This window comes from Acinonyx jubatus, chromosome C2 (genome assembly GCF_027475565.1).
Source record: "Acinonyx jubatus isolate Ajub_Pintada_27869175 chromosome C2, VMU_Ajub_asm_v1.0, whole genome shotgun sequence".
NCBI classification, from domain to species: domain Eukaryota; kingdom Metazoa; phylum Chordata; class Mammalia; order Carnivora; family Felidae; genus Acinonyx; species Acinonyx jubatus.
The window spans coordinates 71,075,939-71,103,589 of record NC_069384.1 but is presented as its reverse complement, the minus strand read 5'-3'; the positions used below and the strand labels follow the sequence as shown (position 1 = coordinate 71,103,589).

The window sequence follows — 27,651 nt, the reverse complement described above, 5'->3', positions numbered from 1 at the left end:
TTTGATTTAAAAAATATTTATGAGACACGTGTTTTATTTTCACAGAACATCACTTAATAAATATTTTACCAGGATGATGAGGATGATTCACAACGATGGAAGAAGAACGTGGGGCAACTAAGGGCTGGAAACATTTTAAACTTTCACTTAAACCTCAATTCACTGGATTTGTTCTCTGCGTCAGATCCGGAAATCTGGCAGAGAAAGGGTTCTTCCACGCACAGACCCCATTTCTAATCTCGGCACGTGGCCAGGTCAGTATATGGAAGACCAGTGGCAGCGGCTCTTGATGACCTGAAGCAGGGGCTTCTTGAAAGTGAGGAAGATGACGGTGCAGGCCACCAGCAGGGTGAGGCAGCTGGGAAGAATGAGCACAAGGTACAGCAGGCCCATGTCCACCCGCTCCCATTTGCAGTCCTGAGGCACGCCTCCGGGCAGCTCAATCAGGCGAATGACCTTGGAGGAGAGGTTGCAAGTGACCATGGCCGAATCGGCAATGGCGTGCAGGCGCTGCAGGGACCCCCAGCCCTCCACCCCACAGCAGTCATACGGATTCTGACTGAGGTAGATGGTCCGCAGACTTCTCGTGAGCTGCTCAGACACGGCCCCCTGGGGAAGGGCTGTGAGCGAGTTTCGGCGGAGATCCAGGGTCTGCAGGGCCAGGCTGCCCCTGAACCGTGGGAAACTGGTCAAAGAATTCCCTGACAGATCCAAGTCTCTCAGATTCCCAAACCCAGAGAAGTCCAACTCCCTGAAGCTAGAACTGAGGCCCACATTCCTCAGAGACAGGACCTGTAACGTGGGGGCGATACCCCGGAGAGGGGCGACGGTCCCATTCAGAACCCCCCAGTTGCCAGACAGGTCTAAGTGGGTGAGGGCAGTCCCCTGGAACGAGCAGTCTTGTAATGCCCCCAGCCCGCAGCCCTTGAGAGAGAGGCTCCTCAAAGATGCCACGTTCCTAAAATCCACACAGCTTGGGGGGGCCGGGAGGTCCAAGCCAGCCGGCTGGGGACAAAGTGAGATCTGATTGTGGCTCATGTCAATTGTAGTGAGGTTACTGGCATCAGCAAAAAGGCCAGTGGGGATACCCATGAGCTGATTGGAGCTCAAGTTGAATGACCGGAGGCTCCTCAGGCAGCCAGGGAGCCCCGGGGCCAAGTGCAGCTCTGACAGCTGGTTCTGGCTCAGGTCCAGCTCAGTGAGCGCCCCTGGGGGCTCGTGCTCTCGGATGTGGAGCGTCATCAGGCAATTCTGGTTGAGGTTCAGGTGGGAGAGGGAAGGCATTTTCTTTAGGAAGCCATCAGGCAGGTATTGGAACTGGTTCTGGCTCATATCCAGGAAGTGTAGGTCCGCAAGGTCACTGGACGCAAACTCTTCCCAGAGGTTGACAGTGGTGATGTTGGTCACATTGCCATCCACAAGGAGGAACTGGGCCACCATCTCCCGCGGCGAAGAGGTGTTGTACAGGTCCCCGTAGAAGCCCATGTTGTTGTCCCGCAGCAGGAGCGTGTGCAACTTGCTGCACTGGGGCAAGAGTGGGAAAAAGAGCAGCTGATTGTGGGAGAGGTCCAGCGTCTCCAGCTCAAAGGCAGCCTCTCCCCCTGACGCCAGGAACCATTCCAGGACGTTGTAGCTGACGTTGAGGAACCGTAGCTGTGTGAGGCTGAAGTCCACGATGCAAGGGAGGTTGTTATAGGCCAGGTTGAGGTGTCTCAGCTCAGTCAAGCCATCGAAAGCGCCACCCTCAATCTCAAAGATGTAGTTTCTCTGCAAATCCAGCTCCCTGAGGTGCCCCAGGCCCTCAAAGACAGAGTCGTCGAGCCTCATGATGGTGTTCCTCGCCAGGGACACAGCCTCCAGCGAAGAGAGGTTCTGGAGCATGAGGGCCACCATGTCTTCTGTCAGGGAGTTCCCTGACAAGTCCAGCCTCTGCAGAGCCTGCAGGTGGTGGAAGGCAGCCGCTGTCTCCTTGTAGTTCTCTGAGAGGGAGTTGTCGGGCAGCTCCAGGCTGCGCAGACGGGCCTGCCCTTGGAAGGCGCCTCGGCCGATGCGCTCCAGGTGGCACCTGTGCAGACTGAGGCTCTCCAGGAGAGGGTAGTGCTGGAGGGAACGGTTCCACAGGATCTTAAGCGGGTTGGCATCCAGGATGAGCATCTGGGAGTAGGGAGGGAGATCGCTGGGCACTGATGCAAGGTTCTGCCCTCGGCAATTGGCTACTCCATCAACCTAGGATCAGACAGACACTGGTCAGCAGAGAGGAGGGCCTCGGAGGCAGACAAGTTTATGTACAGAAATGTGACTCATCCACTTGACTTTTACCGCAGCTTCTAAGAGTGACTCTAGAGATCATAATTTAAAAAAAAAAAAAAAGGCTAGGAAAATGTGGAACAAAAGGGAACTTTTCTTTGTTCTTTACCTTCACATTGAAACAGTCAGCTAGGAGCTGAGTTCCAGGCCTCACTTAAAACACACCTCACGTCAGAGAAAATCTGAGCACCTGTGTCGTGGGTTCTGCATGGTGACAACTGTGCTTGCAGTTTGGTTTCGACTGTGAGAAGGACTGAGGACCAGGGCTGTCTGCCGGTTTGAATCCGGGTTTGAATCCCACCTCTGCCATTTGTTTCCTACACGACCTTGGGCAAGTAACTTAACCTAAGTCTGTTATTTCCTCTGAAAAAACGGAGATGAAGATAGAGAGTAGCTAGCCCAGAGGATTGCAGTGAGATTAGGTGAGAGGCTGCACAGAGCCTGACACACAGCAAACACCATTAATGTAAACGGTCGCTATTGTATTGTTATCGCTATTACCCTAACACCTGTGTGTCCAACAGGGTTAGCACAAAACAACCAACATGCTGTGGCATCTTCATGTCACCCAAAGGAGTTTTTCCTGGGACGCTCCTCTACATTCTAGGTTGATAAATATTACAGCTTAAAAGGACTTTAGTCCTCAACATCTCCCTGAATTGTACAGAGAAGTGGGGTCTGGAGAGAAGCGAAGAGCCAGTGGCATTGCAGGGACAGGAGTCCAGAACTTCTAACGCCCAAGTCAGTGCTCTTCCTGGATGTGTTCTACCACAGCTGTGCAACATAAGGAGGCAGGATGGATGGGACGACCCTGTTCTCATAGCAGAGGTCACACAGGGCTTAGGATGCATTAACGCATCGCAATGTTCTACAAGACTGGCAAAAACAATCAGTCACAGGGTGTCAGGTGTCCAGGAAAAATGTTTTAAGTGATCAGATAGAAGAATAATGACATTCCTTTCCCAGGATTGGTCAGTAGGACAAAGTCAATGATTGTTGAAAAAAAAGTTGTTGTTTTTTTTAATTTTTTTTTCAACGTTCATTTATTTTTGGGACAGAGAGAGACAGAGCATGAATGGGGGAGGGGCAGAGAGAGAGGGAGACACAGAATCGGAAACAGGCTCCAGGCTCTGAGCCATCAGCCCAGAGCCCGACGCGGGGCTCGAACTCACGGACCACGAGATCGTGACCTGGCTGAAGTCGGACGCTTAACCGACTGCGCCACCCAGGCACCCTGAAAAAAAAGTTTTTTAATGAGCGCATACTCTGCAAACTGTCCAGTGATCTACTTTTACCACCTTTGATAATGTATAGACATAGCGTCTTGGCAATAAAAATACATTTGATCACATCCTGTTATATAACTCTATCTCAGTTTGTTGCATGAATAGCACGGTGGCTAAAGGCAAGAGTTCTAGGGTCAGATCAGTTTGGTTCTGCTTTTTATCAAATGGGTGACTTTGGGCTGGTTACCTGACCAGTCAGGACTTTCATTACTCCACCTGTAACATGGAAATTATACTTGTAATTTTCTCATAGGGGCTTTTTTTTTTTCCTTGTGATTGTTTACGTAAAACACTTAATACACAACCTGGCACATAAGAGCTTAATAAAGGTTAGCTATAATGATTAGCAAGATATGATTAATTAATCTCTGTTTTTGCACGTTTGAGTTGTTTTTAATTTCCAGATGAACGTCAGAGTGAATTTGCCAACTTCCTTTCACACTTCCCCTCCCCTCAAAAGTCTTTGGAATTTTGACAGGGATTACATTACAATTATGGGTTAATTAGGGGATAACTGACATCTTTACAAAATTGAATCCCTCCATGCAGAAACAAGGTGCATTTCTTTATTTGTGTAAGTGTTGGTCTCCCCCTGACAGGGACTCTCTGGAGAATGTTGTGGTGAGGGGCTTTCCTCCAGCCACGAGACCCTGTCTCACCACAGCTGTTGTAAGCATGGGGTCAACCTCTGCAATTCCCTGCGGCCCCACCAAAAAGCTGCAAAAGGACGACGTGGCTGTCAGAGCCCAAGAAAATCTCACCATGTCCACTTTATGATAACAGGTGGCTTAGGCAAGGCGGGGCACCGGAGATACCTGGACCCTCAAACTCTCAGCCTTCCAAGAGCCATGGGTGATCCACTCTTGCCTACCAGGCTGGAGAGGGTCAGACAGGCAGTCTAGCCTGAACCCTGAAAGGCTATCAAAGAACTCATACTTTCTGATTCCCTCTTGATTTAGCTACTGTGAAGTTAACCTTTAAATGTTGTTTTTAAATATTTATTTATTTATTTTGAGAGAGAGAGAGAGCGAGAGCTGTAAGCACGGAGCCCGATGTGGGGCTCAATCCCATGAACCATGAGATCATGACCTGAGCCAAAAATCAAGATTTAGATGCTTCACCAGCTGAGCCACCCAGGCGGCCCTGAAGTTAATTTTTAATAGCCTCTGTAAGGAATTAATGGAAGTCTGTAGTAACAGAGACTAACAACAATAATGACAGATAAAACACATAGCTCTTAGTACAAACAAGGCCCTGTTCTGAGTGCTTTATATACACTAGCTCATTTAATCATCATAGCAATGCAGTGTTATGGTATTATTGGTTGGTGCCACTATTCTATATTTTACAGATGAGGAAACTGAGACACAGAGCGCGCCCCTCCTCCCCCCATGTCACCAGCTAGCAAGCTAGGATTTAAATTTTTTTTTAATGTTTATTTACTTTTGAGAGAGACACAGAGAGACAGAGCACGAGCAGGGGAGGGGCAGAGAGAGAGGGAGACACAGAATCTGAAGCAGGCTCCAGGCTCTGAGCTGTTAGCGCAGAGCTCATCGCGGGGCTCGAACCCACAAACTGTGAGATCACCACCTGAACCGAAGTCAGACGCTTAACCGACTTAGCCACCCAGGTGCCCCAAGCTGGGATTTAAACCTGGTCTGGCTCATAACCCCCACTCTGTACTAGAGTATACTACAGCATAGTGGTCAGAGGTTACTAAAGGTGGTTAAGAACCATGACCAACTGGGTTTTTTAAATTTATCAGCTTTAAGAATACAATTCTGATTGTAGGTATTAACCCCGACATCCAATTTGTCTTTCTAGTACCTAGTATATAATAGGACTCAAGGAATGTTTATGAAATATATGTTTCTCAAGCAGACTTTTGACTTATAGGCAAGGGGGAAATTTTCCAGAAATGTGCCCAGTTGTTATGAGCCAGATCTGTTTCCAGATAGAGGCTGAAAGCCCTGGAGAGGGTAAACTGTAAAAGCTCAGATATCCACTCCCTTGATCGTCTTCAGCCTGAAAGTGATCAAGAATGTTGCTCTGCAGTACAGCTGTTTGAGCATTTGCTATTGGCTCATATACAAGCTCTGAGTCAGGGCTTATCCAATTTTACTACGCCCTACTCAGGGATTCTGATACCATTAGTAGAGCTTAATCATCCAGATTTTTAACAGGGTGCTCTTGTTTCAGGTGACTAACCTGTGCCTGTCTCTGGGGCCTCCTGGCTTCAGCAGGTATGAGGAAGATGGGCAGGGACTGCCTGGTCTTTCTCAGGTGTCATCTGAACCTTTGGTTAAGGAGCAGCTTGCACATGGCCTCATGCTAGGCAGCTACAGAGTGATTCAGACTCTTTCATTCCCTCCCCTCTTTGACTGACAATACATCAGTCTTCCAATAGACCAGACCCTGTCAGGACAAAACCAACAGACAGAGTTTCCTGGAAAACTCACCAACTCGCAGCCCCCTTGGGAAGCTGCCGTGGCCATTCCACTTTGATTCCTCCATTCCACTGTCAAGAAGTGAAAACCCAGGCACAGCCAGAGGGGCAGTAACTCCATCTCAAGTGCAGCACTGTGGACAGAGGGCAAGGAAGAAGTGAGTAAGAGAAGGACATCCCAGAGGGCTGCTTTGCACTCTTGGTAGAAGGAGCCAGTTCCCAGCTATGTCTGGTCTTAGAGGCCCACAGCTATCAGGAGGTGGAAACCCACAGATCATTCAAATACCTCAAGTTAGCCAATACTTTCAACCTTTCACTACAACTGTTGACAAGAACTTATTTTTGTTTTGCCTCTACCACTTGATGGACAGGTGGCTGAGTACTGAAACTTCTAAGAGCCCACCAACAGAAGAGAGAGGCAAAGGACTTGAGGAACCGGATCTCAGGTCACCCAGAGTTTGCCACATTTTGTAGTTCTGTTGAAGTTTTCCTCCCAAAGCTCAAATCTGCCTGATGCATTGCCTGAACTCAGTAAATGTTTGCTGCATGAATGAATGAATGAATGAATGAACAAAAGAATGGTGAACCGGGATTGAAATACTAATTGTAGCTTCTGGTCCTGTAGAGTTACTAATTGCTGTGTTGACATGAGGCTTTTAGGAGGGTAGGTCTCATTGGTTTTGACTCATTTGAATACAACCTTTTGCAAAAAAGGACTTTGATAGTTTGCCTGAATAAGAGAAAAAAACTAAGGGGCAAATGAAAAGTAATCTTCAGGGATAATAAGGATTATTGATGAAGTGTGGTTGCCAGCCCTCTTACCTGGCCAGTGAACACAGAACAGGAACCATGAGAAGGCTTAAAATTATACATATACCAATATAATTTTAGAACTAAGCAAAACCATAATGGAAATATATTATATTCTCTGCCATTGCATTTTTACAGGAGAACATTCAAAGGCCCAGAGACACTAAGGGCTTATTTAAGGTTCCAGATCAACTTAGTAGCAGGGCTGAGAGCAGCCCCCACCGAGGTCCCCTTCCCTGAGCTCCAGGATGAGTAACCAGCATAATTTCTCTCCCTGAGGGCGCTGTTGAACTGACTGCCCTCCTATTGGGAGGGCTTATAGCCCAGTGACATTCCTTTCTCAGCTCTGCTTCCTCACAAACAGATGCAAGTGCCTGGCCCCAGCATGTCTTCTGCTCCATCCTCTCCTTGACATCTCCCCAGAAGGGACCACAGGGCCTGCTCCCTAGGCTTCTCCTAGGCCAGCAGCACCAGCACTGAAATGAACCTCCTCACTCATTCCATGGGACCCACAGACCTTTCTGCCTCACACACCCAGGCCATCTTGGGCCCCTTCCTCTTCCTCTTTCTTTGAATAAGTTTACACATCTCTGAGGCTAACTTTAACTTCATGGTCAGATTTTAATACTCACCAGTGAAAACAGACTAACAGAAAAGCAAAGCGAAACCAGGTAAATCAACTTTAACCTTCACTTCAGGTCAAGTCAGCGCTCCTTACCACAAAGGGAACCTCCAATTGAGAATTCATCAGTATTTGCTGGACACTGGGAATCCCCTTCCCGGCCCTCCTTCCATTTCTGCACCTGTGCAGGAAGTACTACTACCTCATGGCATGTACAGGGCACAGATGGCAGAAGCAGAGCCATATGGGCTTTGTCCTTAGGATCTGCACAGGACACACACACACACGCACCCACACACACACACACACAACAACCTTGGGATCACTGCCCAACTGGAAATAAGGCTGCCAGACTTAGCAAATTACGAGATGCCATCTGAATGTAAGATAAACAATAAATAACTTTTTAGTGCAAATATGTCCCATGCAATATTTGGCACATACTTACACTAAAGAAATTCATTGTTTACCTGACATTCAAATTTCACTGGGTGTCCTATATTTTATTGAAAACAGACAGGGAAATGGAAACCAAGGACTTTCCCCACTGCCTTCCTCCCTCACCCCCTCTGTCAGGCTTGGGATGGTACATGCTGCTGTGACAATGACCCTTCCAGAACAGCCATTTCAATTTATACTGAAATGCCAAATCTAGATATGTACAGGGAAAGATTGTGATTTCTTCAGGGAGAATATAATTCTTTAGACTGGAATGTTAGGCCCGAAGTCATGCCCTGAGCATAATTTTAATTTCTGGGTCAATGAGAAAATTTTTGCAAATTTAAAATATATTTTCTCCTTCCTCCTAAAATCAGCCAACCAGCCCAGAAAAACTACTGTTGTTCCCTCTGGGCAACTCCTTCTTTCATGAGGCAGCATGGAAAAATTATCAGATTTAGAGCCAGACAGACCAGGGTTTGAATTCTGGCTCCAGGATTTGTTTTTCAATTCATATAAAGTCTCCAAGACTCCGATATCCATAAAATGGGGATAATAATAACTATTCAGAGTTTTTATGAGATCAACCAGTATATGTGAAAGTGCTTCATTAACTGTGAAGGTAGTTAATGACATAATTATTATTTATGAGTTTCAAACACCATTGAGCTGGTTGAGTGGCTGTTACGTGTCATCTCCAAGGTAATTCAAGTTACACAAAGAAGGGAAAAGAATGAAAAATCTGGATGTAAGAATGAATATATCATTATACCAACTGGTGTGTGAAAGGTATGCAGGAAGATTGCATTAAAAATTCTATGTTAATAAATTCCAGAACAAGGTTAATTCCAGTAACAGAAGACTATGCTGGTTGAGAGCTGTTTGTCCTCAGATAGATGCCTTACCCTGCTCTGTATCATAGGGAACTGACTTCCGAAGCCTATTTCCCAAGCTCTGGGTGTCAGCTGGCCTCCGGCTGGTTTGGTCAATGGGAGGAACTATGGGAAGTTAGACAGCAGAAGGAGGACTGAATCTTTCCATCTCTCCCTGCCTTGGACTGAGAAGTCCTTGAGCTTCTATTGGTGACTCCTAGACTCTAGTAACACCATCCTTTCCCTACTTTATCCTTCCCCTACTAGGGAAGATCATAGCTTCCTGAAATTGCTAACCTCTGGGTTGATTGTCTATTTGCTGGTTAGCTTCTTAGCCTCTTCATGTGTAGCCAATTTCCTGCACTAAATTTTCTCTTTAACAAATAATCTGGGTGTTTCTGTTTCCTGGTTGGACCCTGGCAGATACAATGATGTAAGTGAGAATGGCTTTGGATCAGTCCTAAACAAAAAAGGTATATAGTGACCCTGAAAAGAATAAAAGTCTTTTTATTCTTCCTCAACCAGTCAGGTTGAGAAACACTATTCCAAGAGTATGCAGAAGGATTCCTCAGAGCCATGGAGCTGCAAAGAGTACAAGATGAGTTTGGATGGCAAATCTCACTGGAAATCGTATGAAGCCTCTGCTGTGTGCACAGGACTGCTTCCCCTCCTCACAATTAACCTTAGTTGGGTGAGCTATAAGAGAGCATCTAAGCTTGTGGCAAATAAGTAACTGTCCCACTTCGCTCCAATCTCTCTGGCATCTTCTAGAAAATACATCCATTTTTTAAGCCAAATCACCTCAACTACACTTTGGGTAGAGAAAGGGAAGTGAAAGGAAAATAATTATAATGGAGGACACACGAGTGTGGCATTAATACTTTAAAAATTTTTTTAATGTTTATTTTTGAGAGAGAGAGAGAGAGACAGAGCGCTAGTGAGGGAGGGCAGAGAGAGAGAGACACAGAATCCGAAGTAGGCTCCAGGCTCTGAGCCGTCAGCATAGAGGCCAACACAGGGCTCCACCTCGCAAATTGTGAGATGATAACCCGAGCCAAAGTCAGAAGCTTAACCGACTGAGCTACCCAGGCGCCGTTTGAAATTAATAATTTAAATGAGGTAACCTGGAACCTCCCCTCACTATAATTAAAAGGTCCTGGATTCATGGTTTCCATTTCATGGACTATGACCACTGAGGAGCCACAGAGGAACTGGAGCCATAAGAAACTGCAAATCATTCCCTAAGTAGGGTCTGAATAAGTATGACGTCTCCTGGTCTGGGTGACCACTGGGAAACTCCCCTATATGAAAGCTGAGATCCTGACATGAGAGGCAGATGGCATTAACAGACTCAGCTCGTATCTTCTTAAGCCAGGTAACAAAATTGAAGAGTTCCTTCTAAGTGTAGAGGCAAAAAAATGGTAAGTCCTGTTCTCTTCTATATAGAATCTACAATCCTACATTTTTTTATTCAGTTAATAATTTCTATAAGGTCTCTCTATGTCTTATCCAGTCACGGTTTTCCTGATCATGGCTGATGCCAGAGATTGTCAGCTTCTAATCAGTGAAAAGCTTTCAAAGACAAGGCACTATTGACTCAGGTGCTAGCAGGACGTAAGTACTGTACTGTGTCTGTAACACATTTGAGTTGGAGATATTGAGATTATAAATCCTACCCTTCTGTTAGAGTGAAGTCCTCGTAGTATTGAATTTACATTTCTTCTTTATCTTCTAGCTATTCTGTTTGTGTCCAGTCATCACAAACTTCTCTTAGAAGTCCTTGAAATATCAGGACCTCCGATGCTCAACGGCATCCCCTATGCAACCAATGGTCTTGAGACTATGCATTCTAATTGGTTATCATGGAAAACTGTGACTCAACCCACATCAATCCCATGTGCATACAGTGTTCCTTTTTTAAAAAAAAGTTTATTTATTTATTTTAAGTAATCTCTGTGCCAAATGTGGGGCTCAAACTTACGACCCTGAGATCAAGAGTCTCGTGCTCTTCTGACTGAGCCAGCCAGGCTACCCTACACAGTGTTCCTTTTCAGGCAGAAATGCAATATGGCTTTTTGTCTATTTTTTCTCTGTTCATACCTAGGATGAACATAAATAAGTGGTGAAAACCGATCCACTTCACAAAAACAACATGAATCGAGACTGTATTCTACAGCAAGAGAACACGAACAGTGAGGAAGAAGAATGCCCATCAGCTGTAAAAGTTCCTCCTTGTTTTAGAAAGTGTGCTTGTTTGCTTTTTCTATTTCCACAAGGTAGGAGGGAAAAGGTCCTGCTTCACTGAGCCAAGTAAGGTCAAAGAAGACTGAGTAGGTGGCCCTGTGGGCTGAAAGGGGTGGGAACATTTACTCCTTTTGGACAGGGTGTCCCGATCCTGCCAGCAGCAGCTTGACTGTATGCTGGGTGAGCGCTTTCCATATCCAACCACATCAGTTCTGGGCTCAGGACGCCTTTAGTGGAAGAAGGTGGCAGCATGCAGGCCAACGAATGGCTTCAGCAAGGGGATGTGTGGGAGATTGCTTGCTTTTACGAAGGACAGAAGGAGAGGGTGAGTGAAATCTTTTGACTGGTCTCTGCTTCTGGAAGTCCTGAAATTTCCATGTCCCTGTCCTCACAAAAATCAAAATCATCCAGGGGTGCAGCAGCACACTTAGTATTATTAGACACCCCTGACACTTAAACATGTATGTACACTGCTTGTTTTCCAAATGCATGTCGATTTTCCTGTATTAATAAAAAAATAAATAAGACTTTTTTTTTTTTAAGTGTTATTCATTTCAAGTAGCTTTCTGTCATGATGTAACGTCTTAACCAGCTGGGAGTGAAACACAACCACAAGTAAAGGCTAATCTACAGGTATTTTTGTCCATAAAAAGATCTCCTCGTACGAAAAGTTTGGGAATGCTAAGGAGTAACCCTGACATGAATGTGGGAGAGCTCCGCTTCATTTTCAGGCAAGGATGCTGGATTTCTAACATTCAGGGGCACCCCGAATATCACCTCACTCCCACACTCTCACCTCCCCACCTCCCATCACCGCTGCTGCTCTAGCCGCTGCCCCCAGAGCTGCGACTGCACACTGCGCTCTCTTTGCTAAAGGCGCAATCAGTCAGTGTTAAGAATGTGATACATACATTAGCATGTCATTGAGAATTTCCTCCTCAAAGTAATCAAATAGCTGAAAATGCTTTAAAGAAAGAGGACTTCGGAGAAAGATGGTAACTCTCAGAGGTACCGGTCTCAGAAACAAATATTTATAGACTGGCCTGAGGGGAGGAAATCTCTAGAGGCAGAGCGGGGCGTGAATGTGTGACGTTGACACCCTTGAAGAAAGGTACAGTTGCTAGCTAGAGGGTTCCACAGGAAGGGAGTCTGCCTTTGTTTAAAAAGGAAAGAGCAAATCCCACCTGGGGTCCTGGGAGAGAGGGAAGGGCAGCTGGTCACACACCACAGAGAATGGATAATAAAAAACAGAAACACCAGTCTGTGAACACTTCAAATCATTCCTACTACCAAGAAGTATTTGAAAGCCCCAGGCAAACAGCTTTGGTCTCTTTGATCGTAGCAAAAAATTGAAGTGACTTGAGCCCTCACCAAATGTTCAAACTTAGCATCTCCCGTAGTGAGAATACCTGACACTCTGAGCCTCCAGATGTGGCACCCTGGGAAACACAGAGCCCCATCTTGGCAGTACGCTTGCCAAAAACGTTTGCCCTGGACCCAGTCATGAGGGGACAATCAGACAGATCCAGGCTATACATCATCCTATAAGACAACTGGCTTGGGCCCTTGGAAGAAGTCAGAGTCTTGAAACAGAAAGAAAGGCAGTGGAGGTGTGGCGCCTGGGTGGCATCCGACTTCAGCTCAGATCATGATCTCACAGTGGGTGAGTTCAAGCCCCGCACTGGGCTCTGTGCTGACAGCTCAGAGCCTGGAGCCTGCTTCAGATTCTGTGTCTCTGTCTCTCTCTACCCCTCCCCCTGCTTGTGATCTGTCTGTCTCTCTCTCTCTCTCTCAAAAATAAATAAACATTAAAAAAACTTTTTTAATTAAAAAAAAAAGGCAGTGGAGGAGAAAAGGGGAAGGTTTGATTACAAGTGAGTAAGAAGCTTAATGGGCTTCTGGGTGGCTCCGTTGGTTAAGCATCCATTCGTGATTTTGGCTCAGGTCATGATCTTGCAGTTCGTGAGGCTGAGCCCCACGTCAGGGTCTGTGCTGGCAGTGTGGAACCTGCTTGGGATTCTCTTTCCCTCTCTCTGCCTTCCCCCTCTCACGCTCTCTCAGTCTCTCAAAATAAATAAACATAAAAAAAAAAAAAGAAGCAGATGGGTATTGAGGAGGGCACCTTTTGGGATGAGCACTGGGTATTGTATGGAAACCAATTTGACAATAAATTTCATATATTAAAAAAATAATAATATAAATAAATAAATAAATAAATAAAGAAGCATAATAACCAAGTGTAATGCATGTACCTTGAGTAGATTTTGGATTTTCAAAAATCTCTAAAAGAAAAATTTGAGACAACTGAGGTACTGAATAATGTGCTTTCAGATGGTATTATGTACAAATGATACTATCGAATTATTGCTGATTTTCTTAGGTGCGGTGATGATTTTTTGGTCATGTAGGAAAGTGCTCTTATTCTTGGGAAATGCACGCTGAAGTATTTAGGGGTGAAGTTTCATGATGTCTACAACTTATATAACCTACTTTCAAATGGCCTGAGAGAGAAAGAGAGAGAAAGGGAGGGAGAGAGGAAGGAAGAAAATTAAAGAAAATATTACCAACTGATAAATTTAGCATGATACTTTCTTTTAACCTTCCAGTGAGTTTGAAATTTTTCAAAATAAAAATTAATAGGGAAAATGAAATAAATGTTGGGGTTTCTAAAGGCAGAGGGGGAATTATGGTAATTTTCTGTCCCAGCATTTTCTGGAACATATATTTTTCAAATATTCTTCTCAGGAAGGTGTTCAGAAAACATTTGTTAAGTTAAAAATGCACATACACATCAACCTTAAAGATATCCTGAAAATTGGAACATTTGACATTCAAATGAGAGCTTCCAGGCTGCTTCTCTCTTATCTGAAAAGAGCCCTAGAGTGGTAGATCACGTGTTCTGACCTGATGTACTAATATAACTTCCACTGTCCAGGTCGATAGCTCTGTCCACCACACCTACAGTCCCTCTGGCGAGGCAGCCCTCAAGGGAGACACATGACCTCACCACCATCTCTACGTATCCCTCCACCTCCACCTCCAACAAGCTAATAGAATCTTGGGGAAGCATCTGACCAGAGGAGGTCAATCCTTACATGCAGCCAGCACCCTATGAGTGATCCCAACGCAGAGACAAGGGAGACAATTAGGTCATTGGCAGTGGAAATTGGAACTAAAAGCCACAGAGAGAAGGTAGAATTGAATTTTTGAGGGATCTTGCTGTGAGGAAGCAGAAGCTATGAGTCAGATGACAAGGTGTGTGAACAGAAAAGAATGAAAACAGTCAACATTCATCTCAACAGAGATCAGAGAAGGGAGGATAGGAAAAATGACAGGAGGATGGGCCCTCCAGGCTGGGTGGTGAGAATGGGCTCTGAGGCCGCCTCTAGGGTTCCTGATGGTTCTCTGCAGGGTCAGATCCATTTCCAACCTCCATGTTTTCTCATGATAGTACCCCGCAACACCCCTCAAAGGCTGGCCCTACTGTTGGATCTTGCCAACAAAAAGGAGCCAACTAAAATAGGACTTGCTCTTTAATAAGTTTTAAACCCAAAGGACAAAACTGGACAATAGATGCATGCAAGGTTCATGATGCTACCTGAAAATTAGAGACAGTGGCTGAAATCTGAAAGCTAGCAATGTATTTTTCCAAGTGCAATCTATAGGCAAGACTTATCAAGGAAAAGGAAAACTGAAGAGCAAAAATTTGTTGGGAAACAAGACAGTAGTCTTAAACTATCTCTCTACAGATTCCTTACTAATTTTGCAAAGGTGAAAATAACAGTTTTATGGTGGAGATCCAGTTAAATGTGTGGATTTTGATTACATTTATGTAAGAGGCTATCCTTATACTTAGAAAATATACACTATATTATTTAGAAGTAAAGGGGCATCCAGTTAAATGTCTGGATTTTGATTACATTTATGTAAGAGACTATCCTCATACTTAGAAAAAAAACACTATATTATTTAGAAGTAAAGGAGCATAATGTCTGCAACATTATTCTCAAATCATTCAGAAATATATATATATATATTTTAATAAATAGAGAGAGAGAGGGAAAGAAAACAAATATGACAAAATGTTTAACAATTGGTGAACAGAGGTGAAGAATTTATGGGCATTCTTTTAGTTGTGTTGCAATTTTTCTGTAAGTTAGAAACGGTTTCAAAGGTAAAAGTTATGGGGGCACCTGGGTGGCTTGGTCGGTTAAGCGTCTGACTATTGATTTCGGCTGACAGTGTGGAGCCTGCTTGGGAGTCTCTCTCTGCCCCTCCCCCACTTGCATGCTCCTGCATGCACGTGCGCTCTCTTTGTCTCAAAATAAATAAATAAACTTAAAGCTAAAAGTTATGAAAAATTAACACATAAAAACACAAATGGTTTTTAAAAGTGCACTCTAGGGGCACCTGGGTGGCTCAGTCAGTTGAGTGACCAACTCTTGATTTCTGCTCAGGTCATGATCTCACAGTTAATGGGATCCAGCCTCCAGTTGGGTTCTGCACTGACAGCGTGGTGTTGACTTGGGATTCTCTCTCTCTCTCTGTCCCTCCCCCACTCTCTTTCAAAATAAATTTTTTAAAAAGTGCACTCCAAAACTAATTAGATTCTTGTTACAGGAAAACTGACTTATTTTGAGTACTGACAAATCATCATGTTAGATGACTGTAGACATTATTTCTTCTTTATAAGAATCTGCACATAAAACTAACTTGATTTGCAAGACTTTTGCTTGGAGAAATTGTACTGACACCAAGCAAATGGTTTAGCAAGATATATTTATTGCTTAAAATGTAGCCTGGAAAAGGAAAGAAGAAAGGGAAGGAAGGAAGGAAAAAAGAAAGAAAAGCAAGAATGACATTTTGGCTCAAACTTTATGTTGGTTTTTTGTTGTTGTTGTTTTGATTTGTTTGAGATTTTATTTTCAAGTAATCTCTACATCCAATGTGGGGCTCAAACTCACAACCTCAAGATTAAGAGTCGCATGCTCTAACTGACTAAGCCAGCCAGGTGCCCCATTGATTCAAACTTGAAATTCAAAATGAGAAGGCGGGGGGGGGAGGGGGGGGAGTCCTTCTGATTGAGGCAATAAGTAAGTTAATGAATGAATAAATAAATAAATAAATAAGCAAACAAACAAACACATAAATTCAAGATAAAAACTATTCAACTTTTGAATAGTGAGTTTGGATTACTTTGATAACTAGCTATCAAACTAAACATGTCTAAAAAAGGTTTAAAGATACTCTGTGCTCTCTTTTCCTGCAAATAAGCCACAGGTATACTTTAAAAATTGAGACATAATTCACATACTATGTAATTCACCAATGGTTTTTAGTATATTCGCAGCGTTGTGCAGCCATCACCATTGTCTAATTCCAGAACATTTGCAACACCCCAAAATGAGACCCTGTACTCATTAGCAGTCACTTCCCCCCTCCCTTGGCAAACACTAGTCTACTTTCCATTTCTGTGCATTTGTACATTCTGGATGTTGGATGTATATTGAATCATACAATGTGTGTCTGTCTTCTCTCACTTATAATAATGCTTTCGAAGTTCATCCATGTTGCAGCACATATTAATCGGTATTTCCTTCCTTTTTATGGCTGAATAATATTCATTGTCCGGACAAACTTGCCACATTCATTTATGAATTCATTAGCTGATGAACATTTGAATTGTTTCCACCGTTTGGCTATTATGAATAATGCATCTGTGAACATTCATGTACAAGTCTTTGTGTGGCCATGTTTTCAATTCTCTTGCCTATACATACTGGGAATGAAATTGCTGGGTCAGACTGTAATTCTGTTTGACGTTGAAGAACTGCCAGAATGTTTTCCAGTTTCTGCACACTTTATATTCCCACCAGCAGGGCAGGAGTGTTCCATTTCCTTCTCGTGCTCATCAACACTGGTTATTTTCTGTCGTTTGTATTCCAGCCATCCTAGTAGTTGTGAGGTGGCCTCTTTGTGATTTTGACTTGCATTTCCCCAATGGCTAATGATGTTGAACAGTCACATGCCTTTATTGACTTATTTCTATATCTTTGGATAAATGTCCAAACAGTGGACTTTTAAATCCAAAGATTGTTTAAAATTTGGTTTTGGTATTATATGTGAAAGAAAATAAAGAAGAGTCATAAAAGTGAAGAACCAGCTGTAATCTTTGGTTGAATTAGTACATTCCTATATTTTGCATAGAATCAATGTTGAGATGGTGGACACATCTAAAAAAGAACTTGCATACTGAGGATTGGGGCAACATGGCATTTAGAACTGTGATGTGTGAATTCAGACCTCACAATTTGCTTCTCTGGCTTTCTCTCTTAGTAATGAACTTGTTAAAACATAGGCAACACAATAGCTTTTGAGTCCCCATCACCCCCAGCATCGTCTTAGACCCTGAAGGTGGGAGGGAAAATTGGCACACTTTTTCTGAAGGACAATTTTACAAAATTTATCAAAGATGTTGAAACGTAGATTATTTTTGATTCAATCATTCCCCTCTTAGGGGTTTATCCTAAGGAATTATAATGTACGCAAAGATATTTTTACTGAGATATTCAGTGAGATATTAGTGATAATATTTTTTTTTTAATTTTTTTTTCAACGTTTATTCATTTTTGGGACAGAGAGAGACAGAGCATGAACGGGGGAGGGGCAGAGAGAGAGGGAGACACAGAATCGGAAACAGGCTCCAGGCTCTGAGCCATCAGCCCAGAGCCCGACGCGGGGCTCGAACTCCTGGACCGCGAGATCGTGACCTGGCTGAAGTCAGTCGCTTAACCGACTGAGCCCCCCAGGCGCCCCTAGTGATAATATTTTAAAAAGCGGAAACCATCTATAAGTCCAACAATGAAAGGGTTGGCTAAATACATTATGATACAACTATATGATAGGAATAATGTGCTACAATTAAAAATGTTTCAGTGGCAATATATTTAGCGACATGGAAAGATGGTCATAATAAAATATTAAGAAAAAAAGGAAGATGCAAAACAGAATGTATGGTATAATCCCAAGTGTGCTAAAGGAATCTGCACTCATGTGCATGTGCATGGAAAATACTTGAAAGGGTACACAGCTGAATCTCAACAGTGGAGAGAACAGCACCTAATATTTACTTTTTCCACATCTGTATTTTTGTTTCTTAGTGTTTTCTAATTTTCCAACAATCAACTTCAATTACTATATCCAGACAAGTTTTTTTTAAGTTTATTTATTTATTTTGAGAGAGAGAGAGACAGCAGGGGAGGGGCAGAGAGAGAGAGAATCTCCAAGCAGCGTGGAGCCCAAAGCAGGGCTCGAACTCACAAGCCACAAGATCATGACGTAAGCCAAAGTCGGACACTTAACCAACTGAGCCACCCAGGTGCCCCAAGACAAGTTTTAAAAGAATAGAATCGATATACTATTAATTGAAATTAAAATATATGTTATAATCAGAGCCTAACAAATATCACAAAAATAGAGAATTTCTTATAGGTGCTTAAAATTGAAATTATTGTAAGTGTGCTTAAAGGGATATTTGGAGTTAATGGAAGAAAAATATCATTGACTAATAACTAAAATAACTAAGTTGTTTTATAGAAATTCTTTTTCTTTTTTAGGGCCTCAGGGATTTAGATTTTGGGCTGCGTGTTCTTACTCCAGCTTCTAGAAAGGTGACTGTAAGGGTGAAGAAAGAGTCCAGGCTAAGGGGACAAATGGAACAGGTTCAAAGCCTGGCTCTGTTCAAAGTCCAGGCTAAGGGGACAAATGGAACAGATTCAAAGCCTGGCCTTCAGTACATCACTCAATTTCTTGGCCTCGATTTCCTCCCCAGTAAAATGGGAATCATAATGCCTGTGTGGTAGGGTTGCTACTATATTAAGGTAAGTTTTAAAAGAAGGTTCAAAAATAGTCTTTGTCATCTTTAACGTGTCATCCTTGGCAGGTAATCAACCTGCCTGAGGCATTAAACACACCCAAGGTGGGAGCTCACTGCTTTGTAAGCAGCTGGTCGTGCAAATACCGCTTGCATTTGCTTCCAGAACTCGGATCCCACTTCTAGAACTCGTGATCCCCTGCACAAATAAGCGAGGAGTATCATTTGAATTTGTTAGAATGCTCCTTGGATGTGTGGCCCCAAGAATTTATGTGAGAAAGGACAGTTCTGTTGCACATGACTCTTCTGCCACATGCATGTTCGTTCAAATCTAGTAACTGACTTTTTTTTTTTCTTCAGGAGAATTGTAGCATTTCTGAAGGAACTACCCGCCAGGATTTTAGAGATGAGAACACTCAGGCCAGAGAGATGGGATGATATGGACAAGGTGCCACAGGGAACACCGTGCAGTGGTTTCCAGGCACTGGTTTAAAATACAGATAGATCTCTTGTTTGCACCACAGCCTAGCACACGTGATCAGCCAAGCTTTACCCACTCTTGGGGGAAGAGTCTTCATCTGGGTTCTGTCTCTGCCTGGAGGGAGGCTGGAGGCCACAGCAGCTCTTCTTCTCTTGGGCTCTACCTATAACCAATTCCTGGCAGCCGGTGTGGAGGGAATGCTGCTTAAACACTATCCTCCTGCCCGACTTTGTGGCCTCAGGGCTACAAATGAGTCAGCCGGCTTCCCTATGTGGTCAGGGTCAGCCCTTTAGAACCAATGGAGGTCAGTTCGCTCTGTCCTGTTCCATGACCACAGGTTTTAAAAAAATGCAAATATGCTCCCCCTGGGGCCATAACACCTTGCTCTTACATGGCTAGTGGTAGTGGGCATGTGTTGTCACCTTCATTTAGGAGAGACCCACGTAATCTTTGTGGACAGGAACCCTACCAACAATGCATTAGTTTCAAACTTGTCATTTCCTTTCAATATCACAGGTTTCTCTCTCACACTCCAATGTGGTCATAGGTGACAATAATACCTGCCTTGCTGACCTCACAGGGTTGTTTCAGGCCTGAATGAGAGAATGTGTGTGAAGAACTTTGTCAATATAAGGAAACGTTGCAGACTTCATTGGTAAGACAAGGTCATGTCAGAATTAAATGCAGAATTCCTCTGTGCAAACAGGGAGCTCATACTGATATAAATAAAACAGAAGAGTGGCAGTACCTTCTCCCATCCGTCTGAGCTGTGGAGTGTGGATCTGGAGATGTTCAGAAGAGGAGAGACCACCCAAAGTCTGTGGGAGACTATGGGCAGGGAAGGGGTTATAGGTGAGAACCAAGGCTTATGGCCCAGAGTGGAACTATATTGCCTCCGCCCCTCCAACCTTGGTTCCCTTGAAAAAGAGCCCAACTGAGGAAAGAAATGATGTAGATTCCGGACAACTGACCAGCTTAATGGGGTGGTATTCAAGCTGTCAAATTGCTTCCCAGGCTCTCAATTGCAATAGCTAATGTTTATTGAGGGTTCACCTTGGGATAAGTGCTATGCCAGGTGCTTTACATATAATAATCCTCACAAAATCCTAGCAGATAAATGCTATCATCTTCATTTTATACATGGTAAACTGAGGCTCACAAAGGTTCAGGCCATATAGTTAGAGAATGTCAGAGCTGCGATTCAAACCTAGTCTGTGAATCCAGCAAAATTCAACCCAATGCCACAAGCTCCAGCCACCCAGGATACTTGCTATCCATGACTAAATTGTATATTTTCACACACTGTTTCCTTTGTGGGAAAGGTCCTTTTTCTGGCCTTCTCCAGCTGCCAAACTCCTATTCATCCTTCAAGGCCCAGTGCATATGTCACCTCCTCATCTCATTCTAATAGTTCAGTTGAGCAATGACCCAATGATCCATATAACATAATAATATATCATAGAGTTACAGCTCTTATTGAAGTTTTTTGATATTTTTGTTATTCGATTTTTATGTTTATGAAAAGCAAAATGAGCAGTTAACCAGGTATTGTGAGTAATTTGACATTTCCCCAATATTTTATTGTGAAAATTTTTAACACACAGCAAAGTTGAAAGAATTTGACAGTGATTGCTGGTATACCCATCACATAGATTGTGCTATTAACATTTTACTATATTTGTTTTTATCACATAGCTATCGATCTACCTATCCTTCTATCCAGCCTTCAATCCATCTTATTTTTTTTAAGATCTTTTGTTTTTTTACTTTTGAGAGAGAGAGACAGAGAGACAGACAGAGACAGCACAAGCAAGAGAGAGGCAAAGAGAAAGGGAGACAGAGAATCCCAAACAGGCTCCCCATTGCCAGCACAGAACCCGACATGGCCCTGGCACTCACAAGTTGTGAGATCATGACCCGAGCTGAAACCAAGAATCATATGCTTAACTGACTGAGCCACCTAGGATCTCAAGTCGTCTCATTTTTTGATGCATTTATAAATGGACTGCAGTCAGGGCGCCTAGGTGGCTCAGTGGGTTAAGCGTCCGACTCTTGATTGCGGCTCAGGTCATGATGTCATGGTTTGTGAGTTCGAGCCCCGCATTGGGTTCTGTGCTGACAGTGCAGAGCCTGCTTGGGATCCTCTCTCTTCCTCTCTCTGTCCCTCCCCTGTGCTCTCTCAATAAGTAAATAAATAAATAAACAAACTTTTAAAAAAGATATAGATTGCAGTCATCAGTATACTTCCCCCTAAAAACTTTAGAATGCATATCAAGCGATTTAACAAAAAATGAAGCTACTACTTGTTCAACCTTCTAGATCAATCTAATTAATTTAATCGAGATTGCAAAGTCAGCTATTTGGAGAAAAGTTTGTCTTGTTAAAAAAAAAAAAGATTTGACAATCACTGCTTTAGAGTCCTCAGAATTAGGAGGAAAGCTGTCTACACTGCAGTGTAAATGACTGATATCCCTTTAATACACTGCTCTTTAATGGGTATCTTACACTTCACAGCTCTTTACACGGATATGCTCTTTAATACAAGGCTCTTTTATATCGGTAATGATGAAATGTAATAAAGTTTTCATGGTGTAGGTTCAGGACGGTAGGGGAGATGATTTTGTCTTTCTCAAAATCCCTCAAATTGCACTGACAAGGTGGCTGCCTGTTCTAAGGCTGACTTTTTTTTTCACTACAACTTATTTGAATTCACAGAGGAATGGGAATAATGTGATTTTAAGAGAAGAAATCCCCTCCGCCAAAAATAACAATGATTTTTAAAATAATATTCTTCTCAAGTTTATCTATTTTGAGAGAGAAAGAGCGCATCCGCAAGCGGGGGAGGAGCAAAAAGAGAGGGAGAGGGAATCCCAAGCAGGTTCCATAATGTCAGCGTGGAGCCCCATGCAGGGCTCAAACTCACGGACGGTGAGATCATGACCCGAGCCGAAACCAAGAACTGGACGCTTCACCGAATAAACAACCCAGGTGCCCGATACCAATGATTCTTAGGGGATTCTTGGATAAAGCCAAAACAATTGGATTATAACTTAACACTATTGAATAATAATAGCAATAACAGCATGAAGTTGCAAAGTCTTCTTACCGACCTTGGATCTTGTTTAGTACTTCACAACAGTTCTATAAAATAGGCGTTGCTGTCTCCATTTTCACTGTGGTAAAATACCCATATAAGCTACCATTTTAAACCTTTTTGAGCGTACAATTCAGTAGCATTAAATACATTCACTTTGCCATGCGATCTCACCATAAGCCTTCTCCAGACCTATCCAGCATCCCAAATGGAAACTTGGTACCCACTTAACAGGAACTCTCTATTCCCCCACCCCTCAGTTCCCGGTAACCACAGTTCTTTCTTTTTTCTTTTTCTTTTTTTAAAATTTTTTAAAGTTTATTTATGAGAGACAGAGACAGCTTGAGTGGAGGAGGGGCAGAGAGAGAGGGAGATACAGAACCTGAAGGAGGCTCTAGGCTCTGAGCTGTCAACACAGAACCAGACACGGGGCTTGAACTCACAAACCGTGAGATCATGACCTGAGCCGAAGTCGGATGTTTAACCGACTGAGCCATCCAGTCGGTTGGCTCCCACAGTCCTTTCTTTATCTATACATTTGCCTATCCTAGGTACCTTGTGTAAGTGGAATCATGTAATATCTGCCCTTTTGTGCCTGGCTTATTTCATTTAGCATCAGGTTTCTAGTCCCTTCATGTCATAGCATGTATGAGAATGTCATTCCTTTTTGTAGCTGAATAATATTCCATTGTATGTATAGATCACATTTTGTTTATCCATTCACCCATCAACGGACATTTGGGTTATTTCCACCTTTTGGCCACTGTGAATAAGACTGCTATGAATACTGGAATGAAAATCTATGTTCAAGTCCCTGCTTATTATCTCCATTTTATAGATAAGAAGCCCAAGGCTCAGAAAGACCCAAATCAATTGTTCAACAAGCCAAAACTCAAGTTCTGGCCCAGGTAGGAGGTGCTGGATGTGCGCCTACCTGGGACGAATATATGTTGAGTGAATGTTCAGCTGGGTTGCACAGGTTTGTATTTGTTGGCAAATAGGTATCCCATGAGCCTGGCCCCTCTCTTGGAACTGCCAGGCCCCACCATGATCGAGCAGCCAGGGAGGTTAACACCTGACCCAACATGGGCCCCAGGATTCTGCTTCTAATGACAATGTCCATTCTGATTGGTCAGTGCCTCTGCCATGCAGTGTTTGATATTCTGAATAGTAAGTACCCCTGAGTGCTCATGGGGCCATGGTCTTCTGTGGGTAACCTGTCAATGCCATGAAGTGTAACTATGACAAAGGTGAAGGCCTTTACAGGTTTGCAAAAGGAGCTACAAAGCCTGGGAAAAACCTGGGAATTTAGAAGGAAACAAGAAGCCAGTATTACTAAATATAATGGAAGCTTCAGTTCAGGGATTGGGGAAAGTCTGGAGAACCTACCTAGACCAAGAGAAAGGCCATCAGGAGAGTCCCATGAGGAGGTCTACAGCTGTCAGCCTAGACAGTGATAAGGAGACCGTTAGCGTGTCTGAAAGCTGAAGGAGGTGACCCAGGGCCAACCCAGGAAAGACCTGAGGGAGAGAGCTCAGCCTTGGCATCTGGTAGGACCCACAAGGAGACATTGGAAAGGCAGGAGAGACCCAAGGGACCATAGCTGGTCTAGACGAGGAGTAACAACAGGAAGGACCAGAAGGAACCAGTGTCCAGCCTGACATCTAGAAAGGAGTGACATGAAGTTACTGGAGAACATGATGTGCACATCAAGATGAGCCCCTGCCGGCACTGTGGGTGCTGGGCTGCCTCAGACATTTAGGTCCTGCTTGAGAAGACAGAGCCCCAAGGTAAAAAGGTAAAAGGACAGAGTCAAGGTAAAAAGACAGAGCCCCAAGTGCTATCTTCTGTGGAGAAATCCCCTCCTGATTCTTTTTTTTTCTTGGAGGTGGCAGCAGAAAGTTTCTTGGGGCACACAGCTAGCACCTGACTACAGCGACCTTCTGGGTTGGGGCTGGATGTGGGGCATCCCTGTGTCCTCACAGGGCTTTGTGGCCATATTCAGCCCATCATAGGCACTAGCTCTGCTCCTTATGCCTACCTCGCTGGTGAGAACACGACAGGGTTCTACTTCCTCCTTTATTCCCTTTGTTGGTCTGAAATCACTCATGCATTAGAGCAAGAAGATACATGTGCTTTGGTGTCAGCACCTGACTCCATTTGCTCTGGAAATCAGTTGGTTCTTCCTACCCACACTCATTTCTCCTTCTGGTAACATCTCCTCAATTCCCCTTTGAGGAAACCACCTCTTCCTTTTTCTTCCTTTTTTATTTTGTTGCTTTTTAATTGTAAAATACTCATAGCCTAAAATTTACCATCTTAACCATTTTTATTTTATTTATTATTTTTTTTAATGTTTATTCATCGGGTGGGGAGGGACAGAGAGAGGGGGGCACAGAATCTGAAGCAGGCTCCAGGCTTTGAGCTATCAGCACAGAGCCCAATGCGGGGCTGGAACCCATGAACTGGGAGATTATGACCTGAGCTGAAGTTGGACGCTCAACTGACTGAGCCACCCAGGCGCCCCATTAACCATTTTTAAACGTAAAACTCAATAGTGTTAAGTACATTTCCATTGTCATGCAACAAACCCCCTTCCTTTCTTAAGAAGCCCACATTTGTTTGGGTTTGACCTCAGTCCCTGGCTCCAAGGAGGGGCCTATGCACGAGGCCTCAGACCAGGCCCATCAGAGCCCCCTATTTCCCTAACCACAGTGATGGGTTTACATTGGGTACATCACAGATGACAAGCCCATGACAATCAAGAGAAGGACTCTTGTTAGAACTATTGGGAAAGAGGCTTTCTGTTCCTGCCTTCAGATGCCAAACTTGTGGGAACTAAGCTTGGAGCTGCAGTTCTTTGAATTCATGGAGGAATGGGATCATCTTTGCCACCAACTTTAGGACCTGCCTAATAACAGGAAAAGGCAAAGCTGGCAGTGTTTGAGCACCTGGACCCACCCATGCCTGAAGCTATTTCACACAGGCTTTTTGGTTATTTGAAACAATATTTTTTTTCCCCTGAAGCCAGGCTGAGTTAGGTTTTTGTCATTTCTAACTAAAAGACCCCTGAACTCAGGTTTACAGTTGCTTGTGAAGCTTGACAAGATCCAAGTGCCAGTGTCCTTTTTCCTTCTCCTCTCCTCTCCGAGCTTTCAGAGATCATCCCCTCACCTAGCCCAGAAGCCCCTACACATTGAGCACATGACATTTTATCAGTGATGTTGCGAAGAATAGTTTGAGGGGTGGGAAATGAGTATAATAAAGGAGTTCTATCAAAAGCAAGAAAGATTCGTCACTAATATCCAGGCATGTCAGTAAGCATCGCTGAGCATATAGCATGTCCTGAGCAAGATAAGGTTTTTCAGTCATGGTTGAAAGCCCACTGTCCCCTAACTTCTGTGGTTATAATGTGGGTCTGAGGATAGCGTGAGGTACATCTAGTTGTCCATCCAAGAGTCTAGTTTACACTTTGTGGTGTGGATGCACACTGCAGTCAGAATGAAAATTGTAATGGGTACTGGCATCACTCTTCTGTGAGGAAGAAACAAGCCAGCGACAGAGGTCCGTGCATTCCTAAAAAGGCCTCAGGCCAAAGACCCCAGGCCCTGCCTTCTGTTTGGGAAGTCCCTGCTCTTGAATGAATGGTTTAAGCACTATGTGGGATCAGGTTTATATGGGTTTTCATGAAGTTCCTATAAGGGCGCCCACTAGATGAAGCACCCTCTTTGTGAAACAGACTTTTGTTTTGTTTTCTTTTAACCTAAAGGCAATAATCAAGGTTTTGTTTTGTTCAATTTTTTTTTCTTGCCCCACGATTTTCTAATCACCCCTAGGAACTCTCAGACATACATGTACAAACCTATGGGGTGTGTAAGAAAAATAAATAAGTCTCAGGGCTATAAAACCCAGCAAACCATCAGCGTCTACTGCAGCACAGCCAGTAGGTGAAGGGGGCACAACATGGGGGCTCGCAGGGCCAGCTCTAGGTACTGAATGTTTCTCCCATCAGACTCCAGTAGGCTGCACCCATCAGGGAAGAAACCTCCAGTGGGGTCCCCTGGAAGTGCACCACTCAGGACCAGCCCTCTCCAGGGGCTCCATTCTTAAGATCCTGCTCAGCCTCCTATAGTTCCAGCCATAGCTGGGCACGTGGCCACCTTCTCTCTGGGGTAAAGCGTGGTCAGTGGCTCCTTACTTATGACAGCTCCTAAGTGCACAGGGATACAAGCTGAACCTCTATAATCTGGCCCACATGGATAGGCCACCAGGGCTACTACAGAAGAGCACTGGACAAGGGGCCAGAAAAGCCTGGGGTCTAGGTTCCCTCTGATACTTACTAGCTGTGGGTCCGAGTAACAACACCCTATAGAATTTCCCAAGGACAAAAACTCTGGGGAGTGGGCTTTGCCTGTCTTATTCAAGTTCTATCCCCAATACCTTGAAGGCACCGACACATGTAAGACATCCATAAATATGTGTCCCTGTAAATGAGTCTCAGTGCCTTCATCTATGAAATGGTGATTCTCAATCCACGTCGTGGGACAGGAAAGGAGATCCGTCCAAGCACTCAGCATGCTGAGTGTTCACAGTAGAGTCTTATCACCTCCTCCAGTCACTCAGCCCAGGAAGGGAGCATTAGTGTTCCCATTTCACAGATGAAAAAACTGAGGCTCAAGTGTTCTCCCCAGAGAGCCAGGACTCAAACCCCCAAAGGAGGAATCCAAAGCCTTCATTGCTTTCACTGCACCACACCACCTTTTTGGGCTGTAAGTGCTCCCTGAGGGAGGTTTCTCCACCTACCCGGAGCTGTGGCCCCCAAACCGAGCACAAAAGCGGTGGCGTTTGGATGCAGCAAGCCACAACTTCCCCGTCAGTCCTGAGCTGCGAGCCACGGACGCTGACCTCCTACCACCCAGCCGCGCGCCAGCTCGCCCACCCCAGCAGGGCTGTCCCGCAGGAAATACTCACGGCTCCCGCAGGCCCAGGCGGCTCCGCGGGGCGCATCCTCTCCCGGGGCTTCGGACTCCTCGAGAGCAGCCGAACGCGGGGCTGGGCTGCCTCCTCTCCCTGGGGCATCAGATTATTTTAGCACTTGCGGAAGGAACGGACGGAAACTGAAGTCACATGGAGAGCAAACTGCTCAGCGACTCAGCACTCACAAGAGCAGGCATCTTA

The 27,651-nt window shown here is 44.2% G+C and overlaps 1 protein-coding gene across 1 annotated transcript; it reads right to left on the bottom strand.

Annotated features, from left to right (window-relative positions):
- Positions 1-27,651, bottom strand: NRROS (negative regulator of reactive oxygen species). The gene is made up of 3 exons (XM_027061114.2): positions 27,445-27,651; positions 6,053-6,173; positions 1-2,226 (listed from the first exon to the last, which is right to left on the bottom strand). The coding sequence occupies exons 2-3, from the start codon at positions 6,158-6,160 to the stop codon at positions 256-258; spliced, it is 2,079 nt and encodes a 692-aa protein (XP_026916915.1). The 5' UTR covers positions 6,161-6,173; positions 27,445-27,651; the 3' UTR covers positions 1-255.